The sequence below is a fragment of the Zonotrichia albicollis genome, chromosome 3, assembly GCF_047830755.1.
Source record: "Zonotrichia albicollis isolate bZonAlb1 chromosome 3, bZonAlb1.hap1, whole genome shotgun sequence".
Taxonomy (NCBI): domain Eukaryota; kingdom Metazoa; phylum Chordata; class Aves; order Passeriformes; family Passerellidae; genus Zonotrichia; species Zonotrichia albicollis.
The window spans coordinates 67067325-67094600 of record NC_133821.1 but is presented as its reverse complement, the minus strand read 5'-3'; the positions used below and the strand labels follow the sequence as shown (position 1 = coordinate 67094600).

General features: G+C 38.3%; 1 protein-coding gene across 18 annotated transcripts in view; it reads right to left on the bottom strand.

Moving 5' to 3' along the window:
• The window catches only part of SYNE1 (spectrin repeat containing nuclear envelope protein 1), a 293660-nt gene that overhangs the window by 41517 nt on the left and 224867 nt on the right, over window positions 1-27276 (bottom strand). For all 18 annotated transcript variants that reach the window (XM_074537722.1, XM_074537721.1, XM_074537729.1 and 15 more), the window contains 19 exons: window positions 26602-26775; window positions 26026-26157; window positions 23126-23322; window positions 22075-22207; window positions 21516-21698; window positions 20548-20697; window positions 18863-19039; window positions 18104-18259; window positions 15163-15318; window positions 14244-14414; window positions 13483-13616; window positions 11865-12069; window positions 10430-10612; window positions 9319-9465; window positions 8129-8283; window positions 7675-7822; window positions 3811-3905; window positions 2617-2851; window positions 1722-1916 (listed from right to left, as the gene is read on the bottom strand). In XM_074537722.1, the coding sequence (XP_074393823.1) occupies window positions 1722-1916; window positions 2617-2851; window positions 3811-3905; window positions 7675-7822; window positions 8129-8283; window positions 9319-9465; window positions 10430-10612; window positions 11865-12069; window positions 13483-13616; window positions 14244-14414; window positions 15163-15318; window positions 18104-18259; window positions 18863-19039; window positions 20548-20697; window positions 21516-21698; window positions 22075-22207; window positions 23126-23322; window positions 26026-26157; window positions 26602-26775 (3126 nt within the window). The remainder of the gene's footprint in view (window positions 1-1721; window positions 1917-2616; window positions 2852-3810; window positions 3906-7674; window positions 7823-8128; window positions 8284-9318; window positions 9466-10429; window positions 10613-11864; window positions 12070-13482; window positions 13617-14243; window positions 14415-15162; window positions 15319-18103; window positions 18260-18862; window positions 19040-20547; window positions 20698-21515; window positions 21699-22074; window positions 22208-23125; window positions 23323-26025; window positions 26158-26601; window positions 26776-27276) is intronic.

The following is a 27276-nucleotide window of genomic DNA, read 5'->3' as shown; positions in this document are numbered from 1 at the left end:
TGTGTTATATTTATGTCAGTTGATTTGCCTAAAAATAACATGCCCTGAAAACTCCCTCAAAACAGTACAAGAAGTCTCAGAATTTGAGTATGTGTAGAATTTTTTTTGTTTAGGTCTCTGTTAGTAGATATACACAAGGTCTTCTGTTATTAAAATTTTGTCTAGATACAACTCCATCCTTTCAACAGTCTCTCCCTGACAAAATTAATTTTCCACTTCTTTTCTTGAATGCCTGTATTAATCACACCATTACTCTTTTACAAGAGCTTCATTCAGGTGCATTAATCTCTGTGAAAAAAAAAGAAAAAGTGGTTGGGGAAACTGCAAATTCAGTGCAGATTGAAGTACCTCCTTGAAATCAGCATCTTCAGTATCTTCTTTAAATCAGGATTCTAGCAGCTTCACCCTGCTTTAGTGTTTCTATACTTTACAAAATTTTTAAAGTGTTCAATGCAAACAAACCCTATAAAGTAGCAGTATGGTTTTATCTGTCTCACCTGCTTGTTAAAGCCTTACATTAAGACAAAGAGATGCCCAGTAAGCCCCCAAAGAATACCAGTTGTGTGACACCAGAAAACACAGAACCTGTATTGAAACTTGCATTGGAACTAATTCTGTTTCAAAAATTTCTCCTTCTACCACTGCCTTTGTATTTCTCTCGTTCCTTTTTTTCCCCAGTCTATGCCAGTATTTCATGATCATCTTGATGAAGAATTAGCCATATCAAATAATATGACCTTGCATGAAAATAGCCTGTGATGTTCTTAACACTCTTCCCCTGCTCCAGCATGGGGTCCTTCCCACAGAAGAGAATCCCCCACAAACTTTTCCATGAGCTCTTCCTATGGGCTGCAGTTCTTCACAACTACTCCGGATAGAGTCCCTCCCATGGATTCCTTCCAAACCCTCAGGAATAGGCTCCAACAAGGGTCTGGTACAGAGTCAGAGCCAGCAAAACAGCCCTAGTGTGAGCTCTCCATGGGGTCACAGATTTCTTCGGGCATCCACCTGCTCTGGTGTGGGTCCTCCATGGGCTGCAGGTGGATTTCTGCTCCACCATAGAGCTCCATGTCTCTACCATGAGCTGCAGGGCAATCTCTGCTCTGGCTCCTGGTGCACTTCGTCCCCCTCCTTCACTGACCTTGGTGTCTGCAAAGTCACTGTTGTCACACTGTCTCACTCCTCTCTATGGATGTAATTGCTCCTGCGCAGTAATTTTTAATTTTTCCATCATCTTAACTTATCCCAGAGGCACTATCACCATCACTGCTGTGCTCAGCCTTGGCCAGAAGTGGGTCCATCTTGGACACAGCTGGCACTGGCTCCATCAGACATAGGGGAAGTTTCTGGTAGCTCACAAAAGTCATCCCTGCAGCTTCCATCTAAAAAAATTTTGCCACTCAAACCCAATACAAATATGTGTAAAAATTTGTGCAAAATAAAATAAATTTTTGCTGTATTTTGAAAACAGGAGTGGTATGGATATACTTTACTGGCAGTATTCTGGAAATATCAATTACAATATATCCACTGACATGCAAGCCTGTTATGAAGTATTAACACTCCCAGTTTCAGAGGTGGTGAAGGGTAATTGTTAGTTCATGTACTGCAAATGCAGTTCTGCATTTGTGTTTGTCCATTGAGAGAGCATTCCTCCACCAGGGCTCACAGTGAGAAACCACAAACTTGCTGAAGAAGTACAGAAGGAATTGCACACTTACTTTTAGCAGCAAAGCAAGCTGTTTCTTTTGTTGCTCCAGCTGAGTGCTGACTATCATCCAGCGCTCCTGGATTTCAGTAAGCTCTGCCTGCAGGACTGCCTCAGCTCTACTGTCAGCAGAGAGCAGCAGTTGCTTCCCAGCCTCCACAGTGAGGATGTAACTCCCTTGCTGCCTTAGGAGAACTTTCTCTTTGAGCTGAAAATATTAACAGTTTTCTGTCAGCCTTGTCCTTTTAATTAAAATTAGCACTTAATTAAAATTCAGTAATTCACTCTCAAGCCTCTATTTTAGTTGATTGCATACCCTGTCTTACACATGATCTACGGCCCAAACGATTTACCTGAACATTTTCACAATCATTTACTGCAGCAAACCTTTAGAAAATTTCTTCAAGGAGATGAAGACATGAAAGACTTCTTTCTCCCCATTAATGTCAGTATCTCAACTCCTCTTAAAGAGAAAGATTTCCTCTAGATCCAGCAATACTTATAAGGGTTGTTATTCTTATTATATCCATCTTCCAGCTAAAAACCTTGAAGACACCAAGCTGCTTACTAGATACTGTTAACCTCTGATGAAGATGGACACTCAAGGAATCCTTGTTATCTGGTATACATTCCGCAAGCAGGTCATCACTATATTTTCAAGACTGTTTCAGTGTGACACTGGCTGAAAGCAAAAACAGAAGCAAAAGTGGCTCAAGAGCGAGGGCCCACTAAGTTCTCTCTTTCATGTTGTTTATGAACAACATGTTTATGTTCATGTTGTTGCTTCCATCACACTTCTGATGTTATGCCAGTCCCAGAAAAGAACTGGCAGAGCAGACATTTTAAATGGTGAAGGCTGTAAAAAAGGCAGGGATTTTTTCCTTTTTCTTCAGCCACACTGCACATACCTGCACTTCATCCAGCAGCACTCTTGCTTGCTGCAGTGGGACAGGAGCACTGCCCAGCTCGGTTGCTGGCTGGCAGGACATCTCCAGCAGCCACTTGCGCAGCTTCTCCGCCATCTCTGTGTAGCGCTGCCACTGGTGAATCCGGCTGTCAATGATCCCCCTCATCTGCTGTGCTCGGCGAATTACTCCTTGCCACTGATTGCTCAGAAGAGTCAGATTCAGATTAAATTCATCCCTATTACAAATAGATAAATAATAAAAAAGACAAAGTAACCTTCATACTTGGATATGTTTGCTTAATGAAATACATTGAAGTGAAAAGGAAGGTGTCTGCCAATTACAAAACACTAAGAGAAAAGCACTGAAGTCCTCTGAAGGCTGACTGAGGATAAGAACTTCACACTTCATGTACTGGGATAGTTAAAGGAATTCAATTATTAATGCCTTAAAAATCCCAAACCCTTAATGCACAAAACTCTTCTATCTTCTTCCCAGAAAAACACAAAGAAAACCCATAGGTTTTGCCAAATTCATAGTAAATCATAGAGATTTCACATTTCATCCCCAGATTTATTACTGAGTTCAAAGCAGGCATAAGATACACATAGTATTAATAAAATTCTCACATTCCAAAAACCAGTTCATCTTTGTACCATAACCTTAGCAAAGTCAATGCATATGCACAACTGTGAAGCCACCGGTGTTCCACTGATTTTCATTCATTTGATCATAAGCATTTAAAATGAAATCCTAGGTAACAATGAATTCCTATTCCATCACATTAGGGCTGCAGGTGTTCTTAAATGGCAGTAGGGAATCCTCCTGGTGGAGGCAAATCCCCAGGTGGCATAAATCAAATGTAGTGTCACTGCAGGCTCCTTTGGTGAAAGTGACATTTTGAAAATACATCAGAATAGATATATACATAACATGCTTTATATTCCAAGACAAATCTTTGTCAATGAAGCGGCCTCAGAAGGTTATTGTATTCCCCAATGCATTCACATGCCCCATAGCATTCTAAAGAACAATGTCTTAAGATGTGGCTAATTAACAGCTCAACCAGAGGAATAGTAAGTTCCACTTCAGAAGAGCGTGATCTGAACACTGCCATCTGCTACCTTCTCTGTTTGCAAGTCTCCCACTAGTCTAACTGCACATAACCAGCAGCAGCAACAATACAGCAATGTCTACCTGTCATCCACCTGTCCTTGTTCTAGGAGGTGCTGCCCATCAGAGATAATTGAATGCAAAATCTGCTGGCGGCTGAACATCTCTGCCTGGAATAGCTGTTGTACAGGAGACAAGGAGGTTAAAACACGATCTTACTTTTTAATTCTGTCTTTATGCACTGATAAAAATGAATTTTCATATATTTAATCACATTTCAAACTAATTCAATGGGAGTTTTTTCATGACCCTAATAAAAACATATTGAAAACTCTCATTTTAGATTTACTTGCTGCTTCTAGTACTTGTTATTAGCTCCTCAAGACCAATATTATAAAGCTCAATTATTTCAACAGGAGATAGGTTTTATGTTTCTGAGCACAGTTGTGTGATTGACACTATCATCTACAACAAAATCTAGATAGGGTATTTTTGTTTGGACAGAAAGGGCACTTTTTGTTTTTAGACATGTTTAAGAATTTTATAATATTTTGCTTTGCTATACAGACCATGTGTGATAGTGTTATATAAACTTTTAATACACTTTTACATTGACAATAGAGCCTCAAAAGAAACAGCTATGTATAGGAGCTAGAAATCTATTTTCCAATTCTTTCAAGTTTTCATATTTATTTTCCAATTTCCTTCACAAACAACAGCAGCATAATAAACTTTCACAATACTTTTAAAACCCTCTTATTACTTAAATGTTACTTAAGACAAAAAAATTTTCTAATTACTACTTAAGCAAACATAAGTGTATATACTACTTAAATTTATTTTTAAAAACATCTTTCTTTTTAGTAATGGAGCATGTCTCTATGTAAGATTGTTCAGGAATATTTTTATGTTAATGAAGGTACACGCAGACATCACTGGATGGACTCTATGTTCAAAAGGTTTACAGAGAGTTTCAGAGAAAAATTACACTGGCATGAAGCTTGAGGTTTTTTTTTCTTTAGTTAGTGATGGTATTTGCAGTTGATAGAGGTTCACCCTTGCCTGAACAAAGAGCCACTATTCTCCACTTCTCTTATATGGCATCCCACCAGCTCAAATTGTGATAGTACCAATCCCTGCATCTGCACCTGCCAGCAGAACACCCACTGGCCCCTGTGCATTTAAATCTCTCAAGCACATTGTGTGTAGTTTAGGTCTTCTAGATGATGCAGTAATTTTTTAAAATGAGATTTTGCCTCTCTGAATCACCTCTCTGAATCACCTCAGTTAACTCTGAGGTGCTATTCAGGTCATACATTTTCTCATAGAAAGAAATAGTGTTGTCTGATTTCTTTACAGAAATATTTGAGACTGCTTGAATGCCTTGGCACTTATCATTGACTGAACCTGAATCAGAGGGAAACTGAATGCTATTATTATCTCATGAATGAAGCCACAATAGCGTGGCACTGAGAGTTTCAGAAAGCTGAGCAAAAAGGCAAGAATTTTACTTTCTGTAACATCTATTTTTGTCAAGTTAGGGGACACGAAGCACAGGAGGTAACAGCATCTACCAGCATTGTTGAGAGATTGAGACTAAACAGAACACAACTGCTGCAATTGGTTAAACAAGTCCCCCACCCAAAAACCCCAACATTTCCCACCCTCCCCTCCCTCCACACCCCCAAAAATCTGAAAACAAAACAAAACTAAAAACCAGCAAAACCAATTCCTTCAAAAGGGAAAATTTTAATACTATTTTAGGAGGACAAATGAAATAAAAACTTATCAAGCATGATAAGCCCACTCAGAGTGGATGAATTCAATCCCCACACGAAAGTAGAGCTATTTCGGTCACCATCCACCTTTCCATATTTACACTCTGTACATAAGAATACTCTGTTACCTGTTACTCTGTTAACTAAATTTGTCACCCAAATTTATTCTCATATGTAGATCGCCATGAATCACAGAAACAGGAGCTCAAACAAGGAGGAAAGGAGGGCAAATGTTGAAATGCACAACAACGGCACACTGGGGAAAATTTTGGTAACTGAGTTGGCAAGGAACTTCCTTCCCCCTCCCCTGCCAGCACTTTCTCCCTGGGAATACATTGAGACAAGAACTTGTCTCAGTGCATTCCCCGTGCTTGGGAGTCCCAAGCACTGTCCCATGTACTGGAGAACCATGCAAGAGTGATTACAAGATCATCCTGGCAGACTGATGCAGACGTGAGCGCTAGCACACGATGTGTGAAAAGACCATCACCTCCACCTTGTGAACTCCACCAGGAAGATATTTCTAAATAAGGCCACTGAGGTGGTTGGGGTCTTCTTTGGGTAAAAGCCAGCAAAATTTATGAGTCACTGGAAAGGCAATAATAGAGCTGGAAGCATTTAAATATCTATTCTAGGAATTCAGGAGGAAACAGAGTTATTTTCTCATTATTTTCAAAAATACAAAGCAAAACAATGTGAAAATGCATCTCAAGAAGTTGATATTGGACCCCTTCTTCCACAAGTAGTGAGAAGGAAATTCATAGTGACTGTCAGGAAGCACTGAAAAGCACATTTTGTAATGAATACAATAAATGTGCATTTTGTAATGAATGCTTATAAAAAATGCCAAAAATAAGTTTAAAAAAAATAAAAGCAGGTTACTTTTTTAAGGATAAACTGCAGCACTTAAGAAACAGATATTAATCATCTTAATTCTGAGATGACTTTATAGTTGCAAAAAAAGGGCTCAAGTAGAATGCCCAAGTAATGTTCATCTGCACAGATCAAAGTTTCAGGAAAGAATTAAGCTGAGATCTCAAGACAAATGAATGCAAGAAGATTGCCCTAACTCCCTCCAGATAATTATAGCTATGACTGGACACAACAGAAGTAGGAAATTATCCACTTAGAAATGATTTCTAGACATTCAAATCTCAAAGACCTGAGATGTTTAAGCTTACAGAGACTGTCCAGTTAATGCTGGCAGCAATGAAAGGAAATTAAATGGATGACATTTGTGAAAGCAAAGGCAGCTAGATGCTAAGGCAAACGTATGCTAAAAATGGTTGTGAATTACTTTTTGCTATCAGACACTCATTCAAACACTATGCTATGAGATATAAGGCAGGAGAGGGGGAAGGACATAACTCTTCCTGTAATCCAGCCTGAGTCTAGGGGAAGGTCAGCTGAAAAAGTTGTGGGAACTGAAACTACTGGGGCCACATGGGAGCTCTGGTATGCAAATTGACTTCTTTTACTTGATCTTTAACGGGAATCTTGGCAGTAACAATATGGGTGGAGAAAAAATGTGCACCACTTGACTTCACAGAAGAATCATAAACTCTGAATCTAGTACTAGTAAAAACTCAGAATCAGTTTTTCCCTGCAGCAAAAGCTGTGCTAGCTCCTGAGTTGTTACAAACAAATGACTCTAGCATGCAGTAAAGACCAAATGAATCTGCTCTCCAAGGAAATGTTATCAAATGGAGGCACCATGGTGAACTGTATAACTCAGTACTTGACCGAAAAATCTTCCTTCAGCATGCCTTTCAAATGCTCTATGCATTGATAGCTTAGTAAAAAATAAAAAAAAATCAGAATAGAGATTTTTCTCCAGTTATGAGTGAAGGCAAAGAGCCAAACAACATGAGAATTGTTAGGTTTTTTAAGGAGCTTTGGTTTCCTTGGTACAAATGAATCTGAAGGAGACTAAATGCAGGGGACACGCACTCACAGGCACAATGATGCATTACACAGACACTCGAGTCCTCCTCCACGCTGGCTATAATTGACATATTTGCATGCTTCTGTTTTTAAGTTTTCCTCATATGGTGCACACAAATACAATTCAAGGCATGCTATTGTATCATTCAAAAAAAAAGAATGTGCATTCCTTCTATGTATAAATAATATGTGTATTAGCGATGTATAAATAGACATAATTACTTGCCTCATGCTCCCTCTGTTGCTCCAAAAGCCTTTGGTAGTTTCCTGAAACCTCTACTGCCAACTTCTGCTCAGTCTGAACTAATAAATCCATCCAAGTCCCACATTTCTCCAAGAAGGTCTGCTGCTGCAGCAAGAAAGACTGCAACTTACTGAAAGAAAGAAAGAGAGAGGGATTCAGGTAATTCCAAATCAGGGTAACACCTTTCCCTCTTAGCTACCTCATTTATTTATTTAGAAAAGTAGCAGTCCCACTCATTTCAAGTCCTGCTAATTTGTGGCAAAAGTGAGCCAAGAAAGAGCATCTCAGTTCAATGGCTTTGCTCTTTATTTATAAGTACACCAAAGAAAAGGAACTTTGGTCAGTAAAATACCTGAAACATCTTTATATTCTGCAAAAGGTATACTTTCTAACTTGTAGAAAATGGTAGAAATAATAAATCTTTATTTATCCCCACCTGAATCTCTCTGTAGTCTGAGATGAGATCAGAGACCAATGTCTGTTCAGGTTCTGCATCCTCTTGATTTCCTTGTCATTCAGAGGAAGCCTGTAACCCAGCTCATTCAGACGGTCCAAATCAGGGGCCATGCTGCTGAACTTCAGCATTTGACTCTGCAACAAACAATAAAAGTGATAACTGTAAGTTCATGAATTACATTATCATTATGAACTAGCACTCAGTTAGATTTAGAACGGCCTTGGTTGCCACCAAGTGGTAAGCAACCTCTATGCCAGGGAAAAAATTATCCAGTATCCATCTTCTGGTCCCAGACCAGGAGAAAACTTGTGTTCATGTTTAAAAGCGTGCAGAGAAATATACTCAAATTGCACTGAAGTGTTTTGCTGAACTGATGATTTACACATCAGAGCTGAAGAAGCAGGCTGGTGTTGAAAGTCCTGTGGTTATACTGTCAAAATAAGTGGCTTTTTCCTTGTTTCTTAGCCTGAATTCTAGGCTGGTAAATTCGCACTGAAATAATTCAAATTTTTATTTTCAGGTTTTGTTTTGCAGCACAGAAATACTCAATTCACTCCATAAGGAAAATGCTCTGCTTTTTAGCATATACAAAGTGGAATTCTGTCTTTAGTTAATCTTGATGGAAAAAGAATGGAAGATTCCAATGAAAAAAACAGCCTAGATGGCAAAGTTCACCAACTTCCTGTCATGGGCTCTGAAAAAAGGAGAGGGAAAAAAGAAGATCCACAAAAAGAAGAGTTGCAAGTCCTTAAATGGAAATCACACAGTACACACTATGATTGCTTCTTCAGTATATCAAGTTACCCAAATGTATAAAGTACTTAATACCTACAGGATATAACAATGAGACAGGAATTGAATAAATTCAAAAAAAGTTGAGAGAAAATAAGAAGAAGGAAATATTCAAACCCTGCTACTGTCCATGCCTATTTTGATCTATTATTAATTTTATTCTGAACAGTTTGACTGCCTTTTCATCTTTACTCAGGGGCAATGTGACAATAATTCCCTGACTGCCATCAAACTTCAATTTCTCATTCTTACACTTTTCATGAGTGATAGTCCTTTACCACCTACAGAGTGCACATATGATATCTGTGCATACCCTGCATACAAATAACCAGGCCAAGAGAAGAAAAACCCCAGCATTTCTTTTGTTTATTAGTCACCTTGAGTTGCTCCATTCTACTTTGTATTGCCAAGACATCAGATGAGTGACTGGGATCCTGTTCTTTCAATGTTTCTTCTGCTTCTGTTATCCAGGTCTCAAGGACTTCCAGGTTCTTGGCAAAGGTTTGATAGTCCAGGACTCCAGCCTTGAATACAAAAGGATCCACAGTTTAATAACTTCAGCTTCATGGCCTCCTTATTGACATTACACTCCTGTTTATCTCATTATAGATTTGCAAACAGTTGAATTGTAACTGCTGCTTTCCTTGCATACTGCAAAATTAGCTGTATTTTCTTTAGGTTAGAAAAGGATTTTTGATCATAGCAAAGGAAACATTTCAGCAAAGTGCATAAATGTCTCCTTACCTTGAAATGGATAATATTTTCTAGGTTTCTTTTATGAAAGAAACTCCTCTGTTTAATTTATTGCCAGCAGAGAGAACTAGTAACTCTTACTGCAATTTTAAATTAAAAACTTTTTTTGTGTTTTGTCTCCTTACAGTACAGTGATACTATAAAAACAGTGACACTGCTAGATTTCTTGAGTAAATCTTCTTTTCTCTCAAACAGAAGCTGCTACCTTTGTGGCTTTTTTATCCAAATAGTATGAAGTACATACTATCATTCCTTTTTTCCTCTTTAGACCTTGGTGACACAAGCAATTTGGCAACATCTACTAAACAGAGTTTGGCACAAATGGTAGGGGTCAGTCTGGCCACTGACATTCATAGGGATGGCAAAAAATCAGTTCTATACAATATTCTCTCATTTCTTTTTCTTTTGAAGAAATAGGCAGGAAGAGTGGTTGATTTCAGGGGAGGAGTAGCTGTGGATGCACTGTTGTTGTGGGCTGAATGGCCACCTTGGCATTCCAGACAGATATTTTCCTGCATGAGGTTTGCTATCCTCATCCCAGAATTTGGACCTTTTTACAAGGTCTCTTTGCTGGACTTGAGCATATTTTCTACTCTCAGCTTTGGCTTCCAGGGAAGTCTAGGAAAAGGTAACAGGTAACAATACCCTCTTTTCCCAGGCAGATTTAGCTAATTTATGTGCTTTCAGGAACCACAGGATGATCACATTTGAGGACTGTAAACACTGTCTGCATACCTGAAGTGCAGCCTGCTGCTTGCGGAGAGCCTGTTCCAGGGCTGACAGATTCTGGTTCAGAGAGAGATGATCAGACTGTATGGCTGCTGCTGCTGAAGCCTCCACCTGGCTTTTCAGCTCCTCCCCCAGTTCTTGAAGAACAACCAGAGACTCCTGTGCTGTTTTCAGATCTGTGAGTACATCCTGTTGCAACACATTGAATAAGGACACGAATAGTTAAGCTGACACTCTGGTGGTATCATCATCCCCAATTTAAAGGAAGAATGAAATGACTGAACTCAGGCACTGTAAGGAAAACTTTAATTTACTACTTCATTTCAATAGCAAACTTTTCTTAACTTACAGTTACATTCTGTATGACTTGAAGAATAAAAGAAAGATATGTCAAGAACCTGTACAGAAAAGAACTGAAAAAACACAGTGCTCAACTACCTTTGAGCAAGCCTGAGTTGTTGATGAGGCAATAACTGTTGAAAGACATCTGTTGAATTTACTGGCATGATGGTCCTAAGCAGTGGCAGCCATCTCTGTGAATTGATTCAGGCCTCCCTTTTCCTCCTGCTATGATTTACCAGGAGGGCTGAAAAAATAACTTCTGTAAATGACCTAACAAAATTGTTATAGAATGGGACACCAGGAAATAAATTATTTGAACCCAACAATTTCCATTTCCAGTCCATGGTGCCTGATTATGGCAGAAAATGCTCCAAAAGATCATGAACATGTTTATTTTTAAAACACTAACATTTTTTCTCACTGCAATTGTTTTGCTTACACTGAGACAATTCATATTTTATTTTTTTGGTCAATGACACTTAACATTACCTTAAGCTCAAAAGAACCAAAATGTAAGCACAGAGGAGGAGATAAATTATTCTGCTGCCTTGAGATACAATCTTGAAAAAGGAAAAATCTCAAGGTTTCAGAGACAATGGTATCCTTCCATAAGGAAGAATAAAGACATCTCCATCTTTCTGAAAATGTGAACAGTCTTGATTGGTGGGAATATAATCAAAGGATTTTGAGTTTCTTTCTATTATAAGGAAGTTAGAGATGTAAGTTCTTTATAATAGGAAGAAACTCAAAAATCCTTTGACTATATTGGTAGAGACACTTTCCCAAGCATGAATACCTTCATTAAAAAGGACCTTAAGACTGAATCAAATGATCCAATTTACCCACCTTCCCCAGACAGAAGACTTTCGATACAAGCTTCTGAAACAACATAACAACAACTAATGGAGGGATCAAAATTTAGAGACACTCATTGACATTTGGGTAGCAGACATGCAGCTGTCTCCTGTGCCTAGGCTGCATCAGTAAAATTAAATACACAGTATACAAGATTCCAAAACACCAACTACAGCAATGGCGAGCTTCTAGAGATTTTATTTTTAGCCCACAGAGCTGAGAAAAGCTGCAAAGATGAACATACATTGCAGTCCTGAATCCAAGAAGTAACTTCATCATCAGCAATGTCTTTGCTGGTTGCAGTCTTCAGGAGTTCATTGGTCTGCTCTTCTCGCTGGTGCACCGTGGAAGAGCACTGCTGGTAGCAGTCCTTGTACCTCTGCCACAGCTGGAGCAGGGCCCTGCTGGCACGCAGCCGCTCTGCAACCTCCTGCAGGAGGTTGTTCCACCTGGGGAGGAGACTGTGTCAGTGACCCAGGCCTGGGAATCCACAACAACAATCTGTGTCCCTCTTTCTCTCTGCTATTTCCCATGGTCTCTCGACTTTTAGAAAAATTGGCAATAATCAAGATACAGACATTTGGTGAAAATAATACCATACCAAGGAATTTCTGTTTCAATACCAAACCTGGCCGTTCTGAGCTGTCACAATGAGTGTGATGTGTGCTACATCTTGGATGCTGTTTATTAATGCTGGTGATCAGAGCTGCAGCACACTTTTTGTAGTGAACCTCCTGCTATTTCCACTTAGTACCCTCAGCATTACAAGGCATCCATGACCACCCATGCACTGCCAATGGCAGATTGCTGTAAGGGCCTAAGAGGATCAGAACAGCTGTAAACAAGACACCATTTCCTCTCCTGCCATTTTCTCCCAAACTCTGACGCAGTATTTAGTCATAAAGCTCTGTGTAACTCACTTGTGAAATACTCCCAGATATATTAAAAATCTTAATATTTCTATTATCCAATTAAATATCTAATCTCCCTTTGAATTCTTTCCTATAATAACTTCCCAGTGATTTTTTTTTCTCTAATAGCAACCAGGAACACATGCTTTCTCAAATGTGCTCGTAGTTACCAAACTGCCTAATTGTTTCCTTACCACAGAAAATCACTGTATTTATCAAGTATTATTATATATGATGAAAGGCAAAAATTTTGGAGCAAAAATTCTGCCAGCCATCACTGAAACTGTTAAATTCTATGGTATCTTAATAATCCCTCCTCCCACTTCCAGTTTCTAGGACAGGACTGAACACAGATTAAAATAAATTCAGTGTGATTCTGCTTTCAAAAAAAATTACCAGCTTTCCACCAAACTATCTTTTTTCTTCTGGATCCTCCCTTCCTGTATCTGAGTAAAGCCTTTTACTAGTTCTTGCCTGAATTCAAAGTTGGGGAAGCTGTTTGCCAAGGTGCTGGTGAGGGGCTTAGATCTTCCTGTCTGTGATGCCCTTCCTACAACTAGAAATAGCAACCTAAAATTTGAGGAAGCTGATGCAAACCATTGAAACACTGCAAAAAAATTTTCAGATAAAGTTCTCAAATTTCAAGTGCAGTATTATTTTCCAGCATGGTCTTTATAAATCTTGGTTGGCAGTGAAGCACAGAGAAAAACTACTGACATTCACACTCAAATGCTCACTGGAGAAGGTATTTCATTTAATATGATGAGTAAATGAGAGTTTTAATTCAGTCCTTGGCAGAAGGAATAATCCTGCCTGTTCCAATAAACTTCTCGTAACCCCAGGAACTTAAAATAATAAAATATAAGAAAAACAGGGATAATGGAAAACTGGATAATGCATAAATACAGATTTGCTACTGAAAATGAAGTTTAACACAAAGACATTTTCTACCTCATATTCACTTCTTTCAAAGTGTTGGTAAGTGTTTCAGTCACTGGTGAGTGGCATTCTTTCAACAACTCATTGGTCACAGAACCAAATTTCTGTAAGCTATTCTCCTGTTTTTCCAATTCATCTTGTAGGCTCTAAAGCAGAATAATAATGAAACAAAGACATGAGTTAATAAAATTCCACAATGTAAAAGTATTTCAAAATAGTATGCACCAATTGCATTAGATTATGAACAAAAACTTGATTTCATGTGCTTCATATAAATAAGTTGTTTAATATAAATATGCTTTTTTTTACAATGGTAAATTGTAAAAAAATACGCTATTTTTTTACAATGGTAAATAATACGCTTTTTTTTACAATGGTAAATTACTTGATCATGTGAGTGTCTCAGCTCCTGGAACATTATTTTCTTTCATCATCAATCTACTGCAAGGTTAGTGGGGGGCTAAAAATGTGATCTCAACATGCACCAGATGACGTAGCACGAGAACCTTTAGTTTTTATGGCCATTAGCATGATTTAAAAACTTGTAACAATTTGATGGTATGGCTCAAAATTACAAAGAACGTCAAAAATCTAAAAAGAAAACAACTATCCCAAATTATTTTTTCTGCAAAATGAAACATGCAGTAGCTGGTTTACAATGTGTTCTCTTAATGTCATGTGATTTTAATGTGCCAGTATGTCTTCTTCTTATAAGCGAAAACCTTACAGTTATCTGTATCCATGCAATTTCAGATAAAATTAACTCTTTTCACCTGAAGTTTATCAACTTGGACTTTCACAGCTTCCAGAGAACCAGTAAGAAGATAAAAACGGGACAAAGAGTATCTGGCTTCTGTCAGGTAACTGTTCAGTTCCTCATAAGCCACTTTGTAAATGCTCCACTGATCAAGAACAGATTGCAACAATATCTTCAGCTGGCTAACCTGGGAGGAGGGAGGAATAAACACAAAAGTAAATTAAAAGCATTCAAGCTATTTGGGATTTGTTTAAATTATTTTCTTCCTCGGGATCTCACATGTTTATTGCCCTAAATGCCTAATTTTAAACCTATTGGATAATAAAGACTTTTTACAACCATCAGTTGGGTTTACACTGGGAACAGCCTAAAGTTCTATTTCATTTTATAAAGGCTGGATGGAAGGGCCAAAGTAAAAATGTCAAAATTAATTTTACGTTGGTCCAAAGCAGATCAAGGGAAGTTCCTTGAGACTCCACATATCCCTAAGGTAGGGAAATCAGCCTATGGAAATCATCAGAGAGGCTAGCACTAACACACTGCACTCCTGCTGAGAAGGCAGACAAATGTTGATCAATGCTGAATTTGAATGTTGAAAATTAATGCTGATCTCTTCCTTATTCTGTGAGACCTGTGGGATTGAGAATAATCTAAAATAATTTGGTACCTTTACACTAAATATCAGGAAGCATCTAAAAAGCTTCACTTACAATCACTAAAATCATTGTTGAAATAAGAAATATTATACCCATTTCACATGGTATGTGTACACACAAACTTGGGGATTGATGGCTAGAGAGATGGAAAGAGGGACATGATTCAGAATCTCTTCCCCTACAACACAGAAGAAATCCAGTAGCTGCAACTGGTAATTCTCCCTCTCCTCCATGCCTTATTCCTAGAGGTGAAATTTTTCCCCTTATGAATTGCTTTACCATATGATCCAAATTGGCCCAGGAATGGTTAATTTCTTGCAGTGTATTCATAACAGCAGAAGAGACTTCTTCTTTCTTGTTCTGTACCAAAGAAAGACCACTCTTTTCTACATTTTCTACTTCTTTTTCCTTAGTTCTTATTGATTCTTCTAATTCCTAAAAAAAAAAAAAACCAAAAACCAAAAAAAAAAAAAAAAAAAAAACAAAAAAAACAAAAAAAAAAAAACAAAACAAAAAAAGAAAGATACCTGAGTTTAATTGACTAAATAATACCTTGGTATAGAAAGGATGCCCATAACCTCCTTAGTTTAAAAAATAGGAGACATGCTGGCATATTCTGACTTTTTATTCTCAAGGCATTCACAACTCATCAGCAATTTCACTGAATATTTTATGTTCCCTTTAAAGTCTGCCAGTTTGTTGTTGGTTTAAATAGAAGCACATACTCTACATAAAACTTCTGTAAAATTTTCTGCTCTCTTGTAAGAATAGAAAATTCCTTGAAAATAGCCATTCATAGCTGGGAAACTACCTATATAATTTCATAGCATGGTGCAGGCAGATCAATGTAAGTCCTGCATTGCTCTGACTCATATGGGAAGCTCTGGGGCTCCAGGCAGCACAAACACTGAGTCTGAGCAGAGTGGGGCAGTAAGGCTTGCAGGCTTCAGGCCAGCATAGATTTGTGTTCACTTGTGAGTATGATACAGAAAGCAGACTGTGAGGTGATTACAACCTTGTGTTAGCCCTACATTTACTAGCACACCATGTGATCTCAGGTTATTTTGTCATTTTCGGCAAGCCTCTCCTCACTGAGAGAAACAGATCAACAGAGAAAGAAAAGAATACAACAGAACTCTGGTCAACCTGAAACCTCATGTCTTTCAATAAATTTCACTCCCTCTGAATCCCAAAACACAACAATCGAATCACTGCCATAAGAGACTTTACACTGTAGACAGTTGGGAAAGTTTTTGGAATAAATAGAATTTATCCCCGCACAAATATGACACACTTTTGTCTATATACATATTTGTGAGAGCATTTTTGCAGCACTATTCTCAGCCTTTTTTCTCCTGTATTACTTCACATTTCGTCAAACATCTAGCCATGACCTTGTTCCAGAGTGCTGCCAAACTTATATGTCATTTTCTAACCAGTTGACAACACAAACACTTCAAAGTTGAACATAATGAATTTGACTTTCCAAAAAGTTCATTTTTGCACTGAAAAAAGTAATCTAACTCTATACAATGTTGTTCCAAAATTCAGAAGAGGCAAAGGTTTCAAATGCCAAGACCAGAAAATATTTCTGGTTCTCTTGGAAAAGGGCTTTTTTATTCATAATTTAAAACTCATAATTGAATTAAAGATGCATTCTTTGACAGGAAAAAAAGTTTAACTTCACTTATTAATAAGATGCCAAGCAGCAACTAGCATTGGTTAATAAATAAACTCCAGCTTTTGTACTAGTTGAACCGGATATCTGGGAGTGTCTGACACAGTTATTTCTTAAACAATTTGTTTCTCTGCTGATCAAAGTCTTGTCATTCATAACTAACTCCCCAAGTGTATTTGCTAACTTCCCTGACCAAAAGGAACCAAAAAGGTGATAAATCAGATTCAGCTTTGAACTCCAGCCAAGCAGACTGCTGATTATGTCAGGCTATGTTAAATTACCCTTGCTTTAGTTGTATGGGTTTATTGTGCTGAAACCATAAAGATACCTGAATTAAAACTAAGCACTTCAGATAGATTGAAAACTCAGGTCAGCAATTTCAGAAAAAAAATTGACCTCTAACATATCTGGACTAACCACCCTATTTGCCTTTACAGAAACAAAGATGGGTTTAATGTACTGGTGAATATATAGCAAATTCTTTTACAGATTTCATTTGAATTTACAGCTGTTCTCTTTGTGAGGAGATGAATGCTAGATTATATTTGTCCCATTAATTAAATTAATGCAGGAGAGACACATAAAATTAAACACACTTCCTCAATCCCTTTCATGGGGATGAGAACACCAAGATTTTGTGCATTCAGTTGGCCTGAAGGAGTTTTAATTTGATCTGGCGTGAAATTTATTATATGGTATCTGGTAGAACAAAATTATTTTGAACAAAAATTATGTGATGCCTGATACTGTGTGGAGGCCTTGTCTATAAATTCAGAAGTATCTGTTCTGCCTATATACCTGCAAGCTTTAACTCTGGCCTGAAAGCTCCAGAGGTAAGCTTCCTACTATTTATATATGTGCTGCTCTGAGTAAGCTGTTCAGAGAAAACTGTGATACCCTATACAGCCACAACACTGCTGTGTCATCCTTGTATGAATTCCATGTGAAAAACTGTGGTGGTTTTGAACTTATGTGCACTATGTATAGCTGCATTTTGCCTCATCTCATCTTTGCACATCATAATCATGACTCTCTCTCCTTTTCTGGATAGTTAAATATTTGAAAAAAAAAAACCCCAACAACAAAAAAAAAAATCACAGGTTTCTAAATGAATGCCTAAAACTTCCTTGGGTTCTAGAATTTTTCTCTGAATGGAGATGGAACATATGAAATGGAAAAAGAATGGAAAAAAAGTGGGGTGTGGAGGAAAGATAGTGAAAAGGCAGAAAAAACCCATAAGACTTGCTGAACAGATATGACAACATCTTCCTTTGACAGTCTTCTAGTTCAGTATGCCTGTCATGCTTTGAAATGTCCAGTGTAGAAATAATGATGACTTTAGTTGGTCTTAACTAACTTTGAAACATTACAGCTCCTTCCTCCTCTTTTATTGCTGGCACCTTAGGAATGAAATCTCTCCTTTACTGAAGTCAGGAAGAGTTCAGTCACTGACTTCACCAATATGAAGATTTCATATGGATTTATCAAGTGTGGTTTCAAACTCCTGGAAAGAGAACATTATTATTTACAAATAGACATTACCTGACAGTCTTTCAAAGCATTCTGCACTGAAGCCTGGTCTCCAATTTTTTGTTGCTGTTTCAGCTTCTTCTCTTGGGTTTCAAACCAAGTTTTTAGGCACTGCACATTATTTTCATATTCTGTCCAGGATTCCTGCAGACTTTCCAAGAGCTGAATCTGCAAAGAAAAATTAGTATATACTTTCTCATACAATTATCTTTATTGGTGGGTCAGTTACATAAATCATTGAAAACCAATCCAAAGCAGTGCCTTCTTGGAATTCAGTGCTTTCAGAATTTAAAACAGTATATACATTCAAATTTAAATTGTAACTAGTATTTTTTCTAGAATTAATAATAACCCTGGCTTCATTCAGCTCGGGGAAAAGAGGGCAAAAGAATCAGCTCACTGTGCTGTCCAATCCTTATTGGGAGGCATGGGGAAAGTGCAGGCAGATTATTCTGGGGGATATCAAATAAAAGGGGAAGACATAACAATTACAAGTTGCAACATGGGAAATCCTTATTGGGAACAAGACAAAAACTTGTCCCCCACCCGAGTGGTTAAGCATGAATCAGCTACCCAGAAGAATCTGTAGAATCTATTCTTGGAAATTTTCAAGATTCAGCTAACCAAGTCCCCTCTGAACTAACTGTAAAGTTAGCTCTGTTAGAGCAGGAGATTGACCTAGATGACCTGCAGAGGCTTCCAACCATTACTATCTTATTGTTCTACACATTTTGAAAGTTCACTCCAGAGCAGCTAGATTTTCTTCTTTACCTTTTCTGTTATCAGGCCTTGAAGGATCTGCCAACGTCTGTTCATTGCTCCGAGCTGTTCTGCAAAATCAGTTTTGTCACTGCGTTTACTTTCAACATCCTGGCTGCTGATTTGTAGCACTGACTGGTTCACAAAGTCGACAGTCAACTGTTTGCAATTTAAATCTATCTTGAAACCCTAGGAAAAAAAAAATTGAATAAACAAAGCAGCACGTAAGCACCACAATTTCTCACCTTCCTGCAAAACAGAGGAAAAATGTTCAACAGCTAGATCTTTATCACACTGTATAGAAGGGTCTTTTAGCAATTGGGCAGGAATTAGAAAACAAGTCCCTCCCACTGTAAGAAAAGAGAGGGTTCAGCGCCACTTGATGAAGCTCGATAGGCACAAGTTCATGGGACCTGATGAGATGCATCCCAGGGTCCTGAGGGAGCTGACTGATGCTGCTGCCAAGCCACTTTCCATCATATTTGAAAAGTCATGGTGGTCAAGCAAATACCCAATGACTGGAAAAGGGAAAACATCACTCCTATCTTTACAAAGGGAAGAAAGGAAGATCTGGGGAACTACAGACTGGTTAGCCTCACTTCTGTGTCTGGGAAGATCATGGAATGGATGCTCATGGAAGCAATGTTAAGGCACATACAAGCCAAGGATGTGATCTAAGACAGCCAGAACAGCTTTACTAAGGGCAGAGTGTGCCTGATCACCTGACCAATTCAGTGCCCTTCTATGGAATGACTGCACCAGTCAACAAGAGAAGACTGACTGACGCCATCTACCTAGAATTCTGTGAGGCTTTTGACACAGTCCCAAATGACATTCTGATCTCTAAATTAGAGAGACACGGGTTTGAAGAGTGGACTGTTCTGTGGACAGGGATTTGACTGGATAGACGCAGCCAGAGGGCTTTGGTCAATGGCTCTGTGTCCAGGTGGAGACCAGTTATGAATGGTGTCCCTCAGGGCTCTACTCTGGGACTGGTGCTCTTTAATACCTTGATCAATGACTCAGTGAGATCAGACGTATCCTCAGCAAGTCTGCAGAGGACATGAAGCTGAGCAGAGCAGAAAACTTGAGAACTAGGCCCATGAGAACTTCATGGAGTTCAGCAAGTCCAAGCGCAAGGTGCTGCACCTGGGCTGCGGATGTGAACTCATTGAGGGTAGCTCTGCAGAGAAGGATTTGAGAGTTCTCATGGATAAAAAGCTGGACATAAGCCAACAGGGTGCACTTGCAGCTCAGAAGGCCAACTCCATTGTGGGCTGCTTCAAAAGAGGAGGGGTCAGCAGTTCGAGGGAGGTGATTCTGCCCCTTTGCTCTGCTCTTGCAAGACCCTGCCTGGAGTACTGCATTCACTCTGGCAGATACAATAAGGTTTAATAATGTGCATATTGCTTTGGATTTTCCTAAAAATTAAGGCAAGCATATTAAAAATTATACTCCCATCATAAGTAAACAGCAGAGTTTTTTGTAGCAGAGTTTTTTGTAAGCCAAAAGTAATTTTGGCTTCTTTTCCACAGTATCAAATATTTTGCAGTTCTAACTTGCCTACAATTCCAACCACTCTACAAAGCTGGTGATTTTTTTTCCCTAAATCACTTGTAATTTACAAGTGATATATTTAATTGTGATAACAATGGAGAAAATTCAAAAGGAAAATTAATAATATTGCCACTCAGTACCTTGTACTTCTGGACATAACCCTGAATTGCCTTCTGTCCTACTACATTTTTTATATTTTCTTCATCCTGTTGAATTACATTTTCCATCAGTGAAATCCAGCTCATAACTTCAGTGATGGCATGGCGAGAAGGAATTTTGTCCATCTGGAGCTGTTGAGATAACAGACTTAGAGCTCATGTTGTAAAGAAAATGGATAAGAATTCCTTGCTTAGCATTAGCACAGTTTCAGTAGTAGATAGAGTACTGCTTGCCTGCATTTAACTACTCAAAAATATGTTCTATGACATTTTTAGATGGACATATATATTTTGCATTACAAGACAATTCAAAGAACAATAGAACAACATTTTATTTCTTTTTACCATTCCAGATTCAGTTAAGATTTGGGACCCTTCCTCTCTCCCCGTAAATCACAAAGTTATTATTAACTCTGAGAGCATTCTAAGTCATAAACTAAAGCAACAGCTTACACTGATAGCAACTATATATTAAGGCCACTTTTAAAGCAGTATAATTCTCTAAGTTCAGTATTATAGCATTAAAACCCCAAAACTACACAACCAAAAGCATCCTGTGCCTACACATACTAGCAAAAATCAATAATAAGTTTTTAGATCTATTTTGTCTTCCACAGACTTGAACCTAACCTACTCAATTAGAACAAAACCACTACCCAAACCTGACAGGGCACAAGAATGTTAAATGCCTTTTTCCAGAAAGCTTACCAGTGTGTTGAAAAAACCTTCACCTGCTCTTTAGTTAAAATTTAACAAATGTTACTATGAAAGTCTGAAACTAACACTGATGGGTATTAGGCAAGCAGGATTTGAAACTGTCAGCTTTCCCACAGTAAAACAGGAATAACTTTTTTCTTATCTTTCCTCACATGGACAAACTCAGAAAGGAAGCAACTAGTCAGTGCCATCTGTACAGTCAAAGAATCAAAGGCCATTGCTCGCTTTCTTACCTGGTGCAGCTTCTCTTGTACTGCTGGGATCTGTGTGAGGAGCTCTGTCCATTGGGTTTCGATGTGGGACAATCCTGCACGCAATGCAGCTGTATCTACTTTCTTAAGCCTGAGGAGTTGGTTCCCAGTACTCAGGACAGAAGATTTCTGTGATGATTTAGTATCCACTTCTTTTGAAAACTCCTGTAAGCAGAAGCATTTTTTGTGGAAATAATTAAGTACTTTTTAATTTTACTTAGTGTTTTAGAACGCCCAAAAGCTAAGAATATCTTCCACTCCCTTTAAAATATGTACTTTCTACTAGCATTCACCAGCTATACTTCAGAGTGGGTTAGAACAAAAATTGTGTTTGGTCATAAAGCCATTTTCTGTTTTCAGAATCATCAAGATTTACAATCCTTGCATACAGCAAAGAAGTGCTTAATGTGCATACATGCCAGCTGAAGAATAGCTTACCTAAATACTCATGAATGGTAAGAAGAAGTATAACCATTTAATTAATCAATTGTTTAATTGTAATTGGAGAGAAATAGGTGTCCCAGGTTCATGAACAACTTACCAAGAAGGAGTTCAGGTGGTCTCGGACTGTTTCGAGTTCCTGAGGAACAGTCAAAGACTGCTGGCTCCAAAACTCAAGTCGCTCCTTTGCAGATTGCAACCACTGTGTCAATTCATTTGATTCACTCTGATACCTGGCAAGATGTTTAAACAAGACTGAAACAGTCACCGCCACCTCTTGCCTCCAACTGAGCAGACTTTCCTCCATGTGTTAGAGGAAGATATAGAATGCCAGACTTGAAATTTTATTTTTATCAAATTTCAGAAAAACGTAATTTAATTTTACAGATAGGCATGTTATCAGGAAGCTCCTATTTTAGCCACTATGCTCAAAATTTCTAATAGTGCCTGAGTTTTGCCTTTAGAAAAGTTTAATGAAGGACAGTAAATAGGTCCCAAACCTCTTTGGACAAGCTTCAATCCTACCCGATGCACATAAACAGACTTTTCTCTTCCATTAGAAGGCTCAGTCTTCCTAAATCTTTACAAAAACGTATCTCAGAGCAGAAATTAATTTTTTTTTTTCAGAAACCATCTTCATATCATTTCACATGCCAAGCAACTAATGAGATACCAGAATATGTGTGTCCACACATTAGCCAGGGATTCATAGACAAATCTTTTATACCTACTAGATAATTAATTACAAAAGTAGCATATGAACGTTAGTAAGGCACCAAAAGCTCCCTTCCATATACACAGTGACACAGACAAGAACCCAGAAATTGCAATGCATCCACTAAAACATGCGGAGGCAACTCATATTACCCAGCAAAGCACACAACTTTTCTTCTACACCTGTATGCATATGGGGCTTCTGAATTAATCATCTAAGAAAGCATTTTCAGATTTCCTTGCACCAGCTTTTATCTCCTACATCTTTTATTACAAATGAGAGAGTATGTTCTATGGAACAGAAGAGCAGTCAATCTAAGACGTACATCTCAAAGTACTTTCTTTTAAATGTTGAATTAAATATGTCTGGGTCCAGAATGGCTTTGACTGAAAAGCACAGTTGAATAACTTTGTATTTACCATTACATCAGCATTACCTTGTCCAGTGCTTCAGTATTGTCTCCAGCCTGTGAAGCTCCTTGGTGACTTTGCTGGTGTTACTTAACCAGCGTTCTCCTAGTTGGTTCAGCTGACCTTCAAGTTCTGAGCAGCTAACAGAAAAAAGGAGCCTCTTCCCATCATCTAGCACTTGGTATAATTTAGGCTGGTATTCAGTCAGGTTGGATCTCAGATGCTGTAATGACAGAGGACATGGTTGGATAACTGCAGGTCTCTGCTACCACACTTTCTCAACATTTAGTTTCCTTTTACTGCAATTTGTTGCATATGCAATGTCACCACAGAACATCAAATTTTTCTCTGCTCCAGCTGTAGATCTCCCCAAGAACCATCATGCGGGTGATCTGCTCAAAAGCTGAAAAAGTTGTCATAAACCCAATCAAGTCAATATGTCCATTGGTTCCTCCTTATGATGAACTCCTTCTTTGTGTAGATTTTCTAAACTTGAAAAGAATCTTTGTGGGACAACACCCTTTCTGATAGAAATTGATTAAAACACCGGAACTTTACCACCTGCTGAAAACCTACCATTTACTGCAATGAGTGTTAAGATATCCAATAGAAATTATTATAAATTATTATAAGTTATTATAAATTATTAACAGTGATTCCCTCTTCAGCCATTCCAATGCCTATCTTCTGATCTCTGGATATCTCACTCTTTTACTGATTTACCCTCCTGCTCTTCATGGCTACAAAGCAGAAGATCACCCCATCCATCCAAATCCCTGAACACAGAGACCAATTTTTATTGCACAAGAAAGCAAAAAAAGATCACGAGAAAGGAAAGGTTGTTAATACTATTACCCAAAATGAGACAGATTAAATTTAAATGAAGACTTGTGGATGGCTAAAGAATTTGCATATGTGGGCAAATATACCTGTTGAATTCCACTATCATTACCCAAAGAGTATGGATTTTAAAAACATCTGTACATTGGTATAAGTTTGACTGGAAAATGCACATGCATTCCCATTTTTCAGATCTGAGGAAAGTAATCTGATTATAAAAGGCTCAAAATGACCAATCTTATAGTGAGTACATGAACTTTCTATCACTCTCATTTCCTCTTTCACAAAAATAGAGTTTTTAATAGATTTAAAAAAACTACCTTTATATGTTTGTGAGTCTGTGTATTTATACATAACAAATATACAAAAAAAATTCCTAGACAGAGGCTTAAAAAATTCTAAGATAATAATAAATTTATTAGGATGGATTTTAAAGCTAAATGTGGCCAATTAATAAAATCTACGACATATAAGAATACAAGAATCTAGATTTGAACAATATAGTTTATGTAAGTGAAAAGAAAAATAAAAGAAGAAAGCTAATTTAGGGTCAGGACAAACACAAACAATGCCTAGCATCAAACAAAACCAAAATAACCACACAACAGATTGCTTAAATTGTCCTCATACCATATGAAAAGCAGAAAGCTGTCTGGTAAAATAACCAAAAAGAAAACAATACAAAGTCAATTTTCAAGAAAAATTTGACAGACATTTTTCTGTAAAACAAAAAGAGAATGGAAAAACCCCAACTAAGCATGAGGAGACAAAAAAAAAACACCAGACCAAAGAAACAGGATGTGGTAGAAAAACTGTATTTGAACTACTGGTTGCATTTGGGGAAGAAGGAAGTTTGAGGAACCACAGGCTGTTCAGCCTCACCTGGCTCTCTGGAAAGATCATGGAGCACATCCTCCTGGATTCCATTTTCAGTGACAAAAAGGACCAAGAGGCGACCAGGGATACTTAGCTTAATACTCACTAACAGCCTTTTATAACAAAATTACTGTTTCTGTGGATCAGACTGACTTCAGCATGGCCTTTGACACCATCTCTCACTGAACCCTCCTCCAGCAGCAGAGAGAGCTCAGGCTGGATAAATGGACTCTTTGGTGGGCTGAAAATGAGCTGCATTACCAGTCTCGATGCTAGTGATCAAAGACCATGATGCCTGGCTGGCAGGTTGCAATGGGCAGAGTACTCCAGAGATTACCGATATTTTAATCCAAACAAGTTCAACATCTTAATGGCATGGATCATGGCAGACAGCATTCCCTCAGTAAATCTGTGGATGACACTAATGTAGGGAGAATGGTTGGGACAAAAAGTGGCAGACTGATTCCAGAGACTCTACTAAACTTCAGGCTGGAGACAGCAGAAACCTTGGAAGGCTGAAGAAATGCAACATCTGCACCTTGGGCTGACCAGCTGTGTGTCTCAGTACAGGTCAGGAAGAAAACTGGTTGTGTATTTAACCTGGCAGTTTATCAGGCAAGCCACAGCACAGGCCTATAATAGAACTGTGAAAACCAGATAAAATTATTTCATTATCCTCATCTAGGTGGTGCTGATGAGGCCAAATCTACTCCATCAGACTGTGCTCTGCCCCATCTCTCACTGAGCTGAGGAAGACGGAAGTAGTCAGGTGTAGAACTGAGTTATTTAGGGTCCTAGAGGATATATCCTTCACTAAGAGGCTGTGGGAAACGTGCTTGCTTTAGATTGACAAATAGGAGGCCAAAGGCAAGTCTAACAAAGATCTACAGCTGTTTGTGTTAAAATTAAAAAGATGATAGAGGTAAATTCTCCTCAGTAGGGCCACATAATATAAAAAGGACAATGGTGACAAGCTGAAAGTTGATGTTACTGACTGGACATTACAGAAAACCTTTTATAGTAGGTCTTTGTGCAGGACTGCAACTGCTGCCCTTGTCAACTGTGGGATCTCCTACTTTTGAGGTTTCCAAAGCTGTTGCTGATCCAGCCTGTGACAACTGTAGTGCTTCAAGTGGGAGGGTGGAATAGATGACTGTCAGAGATCCCTTCAACCTCTCTTTTCTGCAGAGAATGTCTACAAAGCACCAACCTGAAAAAGTGTAATCCGGTCTGTAAGCCTGTCCTCTGTCTCTTCTACTAACCCAACAATGGGGATGTTTCCTTCAACAGACTCCAGCTGTCTGGTGAGTTCCTGGTAATCTTCATCCAGATGCATCCAGGTCTACAAGCACAAATTATCCATGTATATGGTGAATCTGGGTATCCAGAAATTTTACTACTTTTTTTTTTTTTTTAATTTGAAGTCCTACAGCTAGCTATGTGGTTGTGAAAGTACAGAAATAACAGTACAAATGTCCAGTGGACCTGTAAAAAGACATCATCGCTGTGCCAAGTTCAACTTTTGGTAACAACACATGGATAAAACTGTCATGCTCTCCTTAACCAGCTAAGCTAAGCTCTTCAGACTTAGAGGAACACAACTTGTGCCACCTGAAGGTCACAACAGTTAAACAGAAAAGACTGCATGTAGTCTATCAGTGCTTTGTGTGTATGACAAAATGGACTGACGCTCATCAATTCTGTCCAAGCACAGGAAATCAGCATTATAGAATATGCTGGTGGCTGATCAGAATGGAAGTATAGAAAAGGCCACAGAAATTCTCACCTCCAGAATGTATTCCAGCTCCACACCTCGTTTATGAGCCAGCTTTAATACAGCTGAAGCTCGTGTTATTATCTCTGAATGTGACTGAGTTTCCTTCAAGAGAGAAAGGCTACTCATCTTTCTAAAAAGTGTTTCTGTCAGGATCATGTGTGACTCCAATCCTTGAAAATATTCCTGAAAAATTCAGATGTGAGGGAGGGGGAGAATAGAAAAGAGAAGGTTCAATTATTACTTAATTCATTATCACTAAAAGAACATTTTAAGACATAAGTAGTACAATCAAGTATTTACATAGAAGTGGGTAAACCTTTCACTTCACAACATTTCATGAAATCCAACATAATTTACAGAGGACAATGGTCTATTCAAAGAAAGGAATCAGTCATTCTTTCCACACAAATTCCATCCTGACCCTCATTCCATAAACAAAACCACATTAAATCAGATAAACAACCCCAAAAATTTCTGCCTAATGAAAACGTGGAAAATACTTGTCCTATTTGTGGGTGCTATTACCAAATGTAAATTTCTGTTGAAAATAAATGGAGTGGTGGATGAAATGGCTAGGAAGCATGACAGGACAATACCAGGAACTTGTTACTAGAATAATGAAGAACATGCAATCTATCTGGGTTCACCTTCAACAAAGCATTTGAAACTCAGTGTGTCAGAACA